Source organism: Seriola dumerili, unplaced genomic scaffold (assembly GCF_002260705.1).
Source record: "Seriola dumerili isolate Sdu_G_001 unplaced genomic scaffold, Sdu_1.0 BDQW01001191.1, whole genome shotgun sequence".
Classification (NCBI taxonomy): Eukaryota; Metazoa; Chordata; class Actinopteri; order Carangiformes; family Carangidae; genus Seriola; species Seriola dumerili.
The window spans coordinates 539,592-548,579 of record NW_019175446.1 but is presented as its reverse complement, the minus strand read 5'-3'; the positions used below and the strand labels follow the sequence as shown (position 1 = coordinate 548,579).

General features: G+C 40.0%; 2 protein-coding genes across 4 annotated transcripts; one reads left to right on the top strand and one right to left on the bottom strand.

Moving 5' to 3' along the window:
* The first annotated feature begins 748 nt into the window (after positions 1-748).
* LOC111238065 (sphingosine 1-phosphate receptor 1-like) lies at positions 749-3,300 on the top strand. Its single transcript, XM_022767465.1, has one exon. It carries the CDS (start codon positions 891-893, stop codon positions 2,094-2,096), a length of 1,206 nt encoding a protein of 401 aa, XP_022623186.1. The 5' UTR covers positions 749-890; the 3' UTR covers positions 2,097-3,300.
* Positions 3,301-3,613: 313 nt separating this feature from the next.
* On the bottom strand, positions 3,614-8,908 carry spc24 (SPC24, NDC80 kinetochore complex component). 3 transcript variants are annotated; one of them, XM_022767470.1, is made up of 7 exons: positions 8,061-8,908; positions 7,721-7,797; positions 7,069-7,251; positions 6,643-6,787; positions 6,450-6,554; positions 5,730-5,806; positions 3,614-5,650 (listed from the first exon to the last, which is right to left on the bottom strand). In XM_022767470.1, exons 3-7 carry the CDS (start codon positions 7,232-7,234, stop codon positions 5,544-5,546), a joined length of 600 nt encoding a protein of 199 aa, XP_022623191.1. In that variant the 5' UTR covers positions 7,235-7,251; positions 7,721-7,797; positions 8,061-8,908; the 3' UTR covers positions 3,614-5,543. The 3 variants fall into 3 exon arrangements, with proteins under 3 accessions (XP_022623191.1, XP_022623192.1, XP_022623190.1); XM_022767471.1 differs by having other exon boundaries at positions 7,746-7,797; XM_022767469.1 differs by lacking the exon at positions 7,721-7,797.
* Positions 8,909-8,988: the final 80 nt, after the last annotated feature.

The window sequence follows — 8,988 nt, the reverse complement described above, 5'->3', positions numbered from 1 at the left end:
AACTAAGCAGTAAACTCTTGTCTAACTATCTGGAATTAGATTTGCCGGTTTGGATACTTGATGCGTATTTACGCATAGTATATACGCATGATTCAAATTACTATTACGATACTTAAATACACACATAAGCTTTGAGGTAGTTTCTATTGTTTGCAACGCTTATTACTTTTAAAAATATATATATATTATTGTAAATATATATATGGGTTAAAATTTTGAAAGGCAGGAAAACACACTCACTGAGGTCTATAGATTACAGAAGATGTCTAAGTAAAATTAAAATTAAAATAATTTTCTCACTTCACTCTCATTGACGCTTAAACCTTCTACTTGTAAAAATAAAAAGAAGAAGTTATTACTGTGAAAGCTCATTTCCCGTATTAGAGGCTTTCCCCCTTATCATTCATACTGACATGATCGCTATCATGTGTTTTTGGCTCCATGCATTCGTGATATTGTAGAGAGAGGGGAGGGGAGGGGGTGTTAATATATTTTATTCGTTATTTCCTGGTGTTAATTATGTATTTTTTGTCACCAGTAGTAACTCTCTCCTCTTGTTTTGTGCAGGCTGGCTCTCATCGCCTCCTAGTGCGCAGCTGGGGCATTAAAAAAATGTGATTTTTTCTTTTTTTTTTTTTCCTTTGGAGGAAAGTTCTGAAACCACAGGAAATCCTACTGGATAGCTTCAAAAGAAACACTTTCCTCCTGCAACAGCTGTCTGCTTCTGTCTAGTTAAGCTTTCAATACAAAAGAAAAAGACAGGATGCACAGCCTGAGGACTATGTGACAACGTATCTCTGGATCTAATTTTCAAAAACACAGAAGAAAAGAAAGAATAAAAACAGGGAGAAATTAAAAAAAAAGCACCTACCTGTGGGAAATAACAAAAAATGGCCACAGATTCTTTCCATGCTGCTTATGCTGCTGTGGCCCCGTCTGTGATCCCCATGTCGCCGTCAACAGGAAACCTGCTGAGGATGTTTCGCGAGTACCAGAGCAACGCCGTCATCATAGAGCACTACAACTACACGGGCAAGCTGAAGGAGAACAAGTACAAGGAAGGACTCAAACCTGAGGCCATAGCTTTCCTGCTGGTCTGTCTGCTCATAGTTGTAGAAAACGCCGTGGTGCTGGTGGCCATCTGGAAGAACAAGAAATTCCATCTGCCCATGTACTACTTACTGGGCAACCTGACTCTCTCCGACCTGCTGGCGGGTTTCACCTACATGGTAAACCTCATAACATCAGGTGCCAACACATTAAACATGACCCCGGTGCTGTGGTTCCTGAGGGAGGGGGGTGTGTTCATCATGCTGGCCGCCTCCGTCATCAGTCTGCTGGCCATCGCCATAGAGCGCCATGTCACCATGGTGAGGATGAAGCCGTACCAGGGGGACAAACAGGGGCGGATGTTTGCTCTGATTGGAGCGAGCTGGGTGTTGTCTGTGTTCCTGGGGGTCCTGCCCGTCCTGGGCTGGAACTGTATGGGACAGCTGGACCAGTGCTCCACCGTCCTGCCGCTCTACGCCAAGAGCTACATCCTCTTCTGCATCACCATCTTCAGCGCCATCCTCATGTCCATCGTGGTGCTGTATGTCCGCATCTTCCGTATTGTCAAGTCCAACACCCAGCGCCTGGCCTCGGTCCCGCAGCGCAAAGGCCTGTACCGCAAGTCCCAGAAGTACATGGCCCTGCTGAAGACCGTCACCATCGTCCTGGGAGTCTTCATCGCCTGTTGGCTGCCCCTCTTCATCTTCCTGCTGCTGGACTTCTGCTGTCCAGCCAAGAGCTGCGAGGTGCTCTTTAAGGCGGACTACTTCCTGGGCATCGCCATGTTTAACTCCCTTCTGAACCCCATCATCTACACCCTGACCAGCAAGGACATGAGGAGGGCCATCCTCAGGCTGCTGTGCCGACCCTGCCTCTTGACAAAAGACGGACAGGTGAAGAAGATCGGGATCCCCTTCCTGGAGTGCAGCACCAGCAAGACTGACGCAGCCTCCCACAGACTGGAGGGACTGGAGACCACGGTGTCCTCCGGGAACTTTACACCATCTACTATCAAAGCCATTTACCCCAGGATGTGTAAGACATGACACAGCGGCTCTGAGTGACTTTGCCCTGAGAGCAAGCATTAAGACTAAGAACTGGACCGCTGAAACAGGCCGGCCGCTTCCCTCTGAACTGAGCTGCACACGCCACAGTCTCAGTATTATTAATCTTCACGAGCAGCAAAAGCTTGATGTATGTGAAAAAAATGTCCACATTGGGAGAAAGATATGAACTTTTTTTTATTTTTACATTTCCTGTGTGTATTTCTAAAAACAGTGTGATCATGAAAAACATTGTTGTCCACGCCTCAACAGTAGCTAGACGTGTCTCTTGTGAAAAACTCGCACGACAGTTGTCTGCGAGACAAAACAGGGCCAGTATCAGTCAGAGGACATTCCTTCGGCTAAGATGTCGTTTCACTCCATGAAATCAAAGACTGCGTGCAGATGTTTCACATAAACGCAGCCAATTACGCCGCACATCTGATAGACCAGGCCTGAAGCCCGAGCGTCACATTTATCCTTATCTCCTCTCCCTGTGTAACATATAATGATATGTTGTTACATACACGGAGCATCCACACCCAAACTCTGCTGCCAAAACCATGTAATTTCTGCCATGTGAGTCTTGGTCAGCAGCGACGCTGGGTAGAGGCCCCCCCTCCATCCCCCCCCACCATCACCACCACCGACATCAGAGGCTCGGAGACGCACTGAAGACGTCATATGGAGGGTTGTGCAGGGTGGTTTGCAGCTTTGGAGGTCCCCTCTACATATGTAGCCACACATGATGAATGACTCGAAGCAATGAAAGCTGACAGTGGAGGTTTGTTGACGCCTTCTCGGTTTAACAAACTAGAATATTACAGTTTTATGTTGGAACCGAACTTGTGGGCAAAAAAAAAAAAAAAGAGTCTTCTTCTTGGGAAAAACTTCATCTTCATCTTATCAATGATGTTAATCTACTTTCTCGTGAAGGAGAGACAGAACCAGAGTTTGTGGGCTTCAAAGTAATGGGGAAGTTCATTGTGGTAATAGTGACATTAACATGGACACTTTCCTAATTGTAATATTGTACAATAATGTAAAGAGAACAAAAATATATTTACTGATTGTTTTTAGTATACTTTGTAAATATCTATAGCTGTTTCTGAGCTCTACGTTTTTTGTATTGTAAAAACCTCATTTAAGTTATGATGTAAGTTTTATATGTGCACTGAAATAAACGTGTGAATGATGTTTACATAGAGGTTTGTATATTCTTTAGTCACCTGGTGCAGTTTTCCTTCTCAGATGTTTTCAATGGTTAATGCCTGAAAGTTTCACATTGCTCATTGATCCGTCTCGCTTCTCTCTACCCTAATAAATCTGAATAAACACATATCAAACATGACATCACAGAGCACAAAATGAGATCCTACAGGAAAAAATCTAAATTATAGAAATTACATTAAAAAACTATATTAACTCTTTGAATATTTGTCACATATTTTTCACATATTGAGACAAAAACAGAATGAATTTTATTCCAAACTGATATTAACTTGTTAACCTTTTTCTGTTGTTGTTACATATTAAAAAATTGACATCTATGTAAATAAATATATAATCAGAAAATAGAAACAAATGCAAATCAAATGTGGTCCAATGGCCCTGCAATAAATCGTGTCCTATTGGAGATCAAGTGCGAGTAAAATCCAAGCGGCAGCGAAGTAACGCTCAAATAAATATGTTGAGTAATAATACTGAAGAGTCCAAACTGAAACCTCAGTTGCCAACGCAGTAACAGGAGTGATACAAACAGATAAGAGCTCGATCTTAACAAACAAACCCCCACCTCCATAGAAAACCACCTGTGAAACCACTTAATATTTAATGTGCAGAAGAACAGATGAAGATGCAGAAACAAAGCTGTCACCTTCAGTTTGTTTATCGTAAGGAAACCACATATGGCTGCGTGGTTCTTACAAGTTCTGGTATATGACAGTGTGAGCCTCCTCAGCACCGTTCGTCATCCTGCCCACCACCCACTGCGCTGCAGTGGTACACAGCCACGACTCCTTTTCAGAGAAGGAGAAAGTTTCAGTTCTCATTAAGGCAGTGAAGTACGGGTGAATAACAATTCAACAGATATAGCGTAAGCGTGGGCACTATGATTGTCGCCTGGATAAATGATTATGCCTCAGCATCTTTTCTCATTGCAGATGCATCACTATGTCATTTTTTTTTTTTATTTTACTCATTCATCAACACCATGTCTGAACTTTACCTAATGTAATGTTTCACATGGGACAGCTGCACAGCAGTGGTGCACTGGTGCAAGATGATTTCTAAACACATCAGTAACAGACGATAATGCCAATCAATAAAAACTTGTTTAGTGTTAACCATCCTCAATCTTTTCTATCAACGTGACTAAACTCAACTAAAACAGCAATTGCAATTTGATTAAAAAATACATCTCCATATATTAATGTTAGGGTCAAAAAATAAACAGGGTCAAAAATGTATATGATTTGAATTGAGATTACAATAACCAGTGCCGAGCGGTTCTCTAAAAGTAATGAACTAATGATGAATCAGAAAGTTAAAAGTAAGGATGGACGACTGGGATTGTTCAAATAAGGATTAAGCTCACTAAAGTAAACCCGCTGACATATTTAGCATTATTTAGAAAGTAATAAACATTTGAAATGGTTGGAAAAAAGTATGACCAAAAAACCCAACAACTTCTAAATTTTTAAAAGGGATGGATAAACAGATAGATAATTTTATTTATCCCCTAATATAAATAAAATAAAAATAGCTGAAATAGTTGGCTAAATGCATGAATAAACAGTTGAAACTGTTCAGTTCAGCCTCTAATAGTATGACTACAAAAGGCAAAATAACCTCAACACGGTTTGACTGTATCAAAAAATACAGTAAAGATATTCATATTTATATAATTAATAACTCAGTTTATAATCCATTAACGAGATGGAGGGACACTATCTCATGATAGAGCTGTGATGGTCCATCAGATAAAAAGGTTGGGAACCACTGGCCTCAAGAACAGTTTAACTAATCCACCTACAACCCATTTCTAAAGCTTTCAACAGCTGAACCACACTGGCTTCCTCAGCAAACAGAGTGTGTTGAGTCGTCATGGAGACGGCTGTCTTGTCATCAAGAGACACAAATATGGAACAGAGTCAAAAACTACTGAATAAACTCCATTAAAGTCTGTTTCTCTGCACTGTCTCATCTCAGTTTGTCGCTCTAAAGAAACCATGTGGGCTTTCACTAAACAGCTCAGCAGTGGCACCTAGTGGCCGACCTGTTGACACTACACCTGCTCTGATGAATCCATGATGCTGAAATACATTGGAGAATAAGTACTACGCCACTGGTCCGAGACGTTTAATCGTTAAATGATATTAAATGTTATATAAAACATACAAACAAATACATAATGTACACATAAGTTCTAACAACACCACTGTCCTTCATCTACCAATCAGTGTTGACAAAACCCCACAGCTGGTCGCTCACGTCACTCCGAGATCTCATAGAGGTGTCGATGTTGATGGGAGTTGCCAGGTCTGCGCCGTAGTGCACTGCAGGAAGAGAAAATGTGAAGCCGCACCAGCAGACACGGACACAAGATACTAATAATTACAAAAAGCAAAGCCTTACCTCCTTTTAGGATGTTGGGTGGTGTATCATATTCCCACTTGATCTTAGTTATTATGTAGTACACCTGAGCCACGTACCTGTAGAGGGAAAAAGTGAAAAATACATCTCAACTGCTGGAACCTGAAAGCAGCAGCAAAATAAACATCTGGATTTTTTTTTTCCCCCAGAGCTGAATAGTGTTTATTGTTTTTCTTCCATCTTATTTCCGGAGTCAACTTCTGTCTGTGAACGAACAGAGTGGGGTATTTGTCTATAAAATGTCATGTGAGAAATGCTCCTTGTGGGTTTGCCAGAGCAGAAGGTGAAGTCTACAAATGTCCCGTTTGTTCTGACCAACAGTCAAAAACACAAAGATATTCAGCCTACAAAATGATAAAGACACGAGTCCTCACATTTAAAAAGCTTAAATTGTCAAATTTTTGCTTAAAAAAAACTTTCTGTCACATTATCAAATACAGAACACCTCATTCACTGTATTTAATTTGTTTTATGTTTGTGACTTTTCCAAATCTTCTGCATTAACACAGATCTGTGGAAATAGAAGAGAAATGTGGAGATCCCTGAACTAATGAAAAAGGGGCTGTTCAAAAACTAGTCAAACTTTCTATCCGTCGTTACATAAAGAAGGTGAAAATAAGACTCCGTATTATATGCTCATGTGTGATCAACACGTCTTCAAACTGAAACCTTACAATACGTTTCTGAATATCCGACACTCACACTGCTGAAGGGATAACCTCTGTGGTGTCTTCATCCACCTCGCTCTGAAGAGTCTCCAGCTCGTGTTCAGTGTTTCTCAGACTCTCCAACTCTCCCTTCAGGAAACTGGAGGAGGTTAAGTATGCTAACAAAGGAAAGAGTGAATGCAGCAGGACGGGGATTTATAAATCACACAAACAAATAAAAAGGATACTGTAATTCTGAGTCAGTGATCTGGCTCTTGGCTATGCACTGCCTCAGCTGCTCCTCCAGACTCTTCAGCTCCTTCTCCCTCTGCTTCTTCTCCTCCTCCATGTTCAGCAGCCTCTGGCCCACACTCTCCTCAATCTGAGCCTCTTCTGTGGGTGAAGGACAGTGACAGAGAGAAATGTGGAGATGAAGATCAGAGGGACTGGACCCAGGTATGAAACACTGAGTTGGAAAGTGCAGTAGATGTACATTAAACGTAAACAAGCTAATCCTTGTGACTTTCAACTAGACATTATACAGACCTGACTCACAACTGTGTGTGTACTGTAGATGAGACAAACTGTTCAACACAAATACAGGAAAACATAGTGATGGAGAACAATAACAGCTAAAAAAGGAGAAAGAAATCATTAAATGTCTGATAACTTGCCTCTTAAAATCTGTGTCAAAATCCTTTTCGTTTCTATGTGCTGGTCAAAAAGGACCCGATGTTCATCTTTCATTCGTCTCAGTTTCTCCGTTTGGCTGCTGTTGATGAGGGCCACCAACGCCTCCCCTGTCTCCTCCAAGTCTTGAAATTTATGACCCTGAGCCATTGTGGTGTCACTGGCAGCTAAAAGAAGAGATTACACTGAAAATATCACACGTTATCCCTGCAAGCGGCAATGAGTGAGACTTCATTAGGCTTATTAAGCTTCACATTATAAGCAACAATAAACAACCAAACATCTATGTCTTACTGCTCAGTGGTGGAAAAAATTCAGATAAGTTACTGCAAGAGAAGTGGCAGTACCAAACAGTGTATAAATACTCCATAACAAGGTATTTCACCCCAGTACTGCAGTGTTCAAGCATATTTATACATGTCTATAATATACTTTATCTTAAAATGGGCCATTCTGCAAAATGAGTGCTTTTTATTTTGATGCTTTAGATATATTTTTGGTGCTAATACTTTTATACTTTTACATAATTAAATAAGATGTTGAATGCAGGACTTTGACCTGTGATAGAGTATTTTCATATTGAGGTTTTGCTAAGAAAAAGTTCTAAATGCTTCTTTCACCACTGTTAGCTCATACCTGAAGTTGAGTAAAGCTAACTTACTCCAGTAACGGTGTATTACTTTCCAACACGGACAGTCTCGTTAAATTTTTAGCTGGACAGTCAAAGAAACAGACAGTTAACACTTTATTTAACATCCACGAAAACGTCGCTGTGTTTTGTTTACCTTGTTAACAACGTTAACTACGTGCAGTGTAAACGTTAGCTACATTGTTAGCTAAAGTACGATAAAAATGACACTGCTGCACGTTACAAGTTACAATAACATTATCGACTTCATGTCTAATTTGTAAGAACAACGTTTACAGGTGATAAAAGCCAATAATTGATATAAATTCAAGCAAAGACAAAACATACCGAACGAGTCCTTCCGTGATTCAAATTCAGACGCCGAGCGCGCCGTTTATTTTCTTCTTCTTTGGTCAATGGCGGACTTCCTCCAGCGTTTAGTGCCATACCGCCACCTACTGCACAGGAGGGAGCTGACACATCATAAATACCATAATAAATACAACCGCTAGCGGCAATTATTGGGGTTCAAGCAGCTGCCTTTGGTCTATTTGCACTAAGACACTTTAATTGTATTTCTGATTGCTTGTTTTAATGACATGGATGTTTTATTTTGTCTTGTGTAAAGCAGTTTGTAACAGGTTTAGAAAAGTGCTCTACAAATAAAGACTAAAAGTACATCCCTATACTGTGTATATATTATATATATGTATATAATATATACACAGTATAGGGATGTGTACAGTTATTTGCACTGGTAATGCCATTCCTTTTTGAATTTGTTGTGTGTAGTCATCCATATTAATGTATTTTTTCTTACAAATAAAAGTTCAAGAATCAGAGATGTTAGTATATAACTGCTATCTAGTCCAACATTATAAGCATGTACTAATTTCACCATTTTCATCCACTTGGTTCAAATATGCACCAACAGTTCATCAATGGTTAAAACATTTGCTTGAATCAGCTGTGAAAGGACGACATAGGTCAGACAGTGATTAAAGACAAAATACTTTTAAGAATTAAGCATCTTTTTACATCGTCAATCAACGTAAAAAAGTCTAAAAATGCAGAGATCAAAGTTTAACTGCACGTTTATTATAGTTGTGAAATCTAAATTCACACAATAAGATCATATCAAGAGAAAATAGGTTCCACCCTCTACTGGCCCCATTACTTGTTGCCTGAGAAGTTATTGTATATTCAATTATAAATATTACAGGTAAATTCACTAATTGTCAAAATCTAAAAAAAGGTCAGTGTGAGATCATAAAAA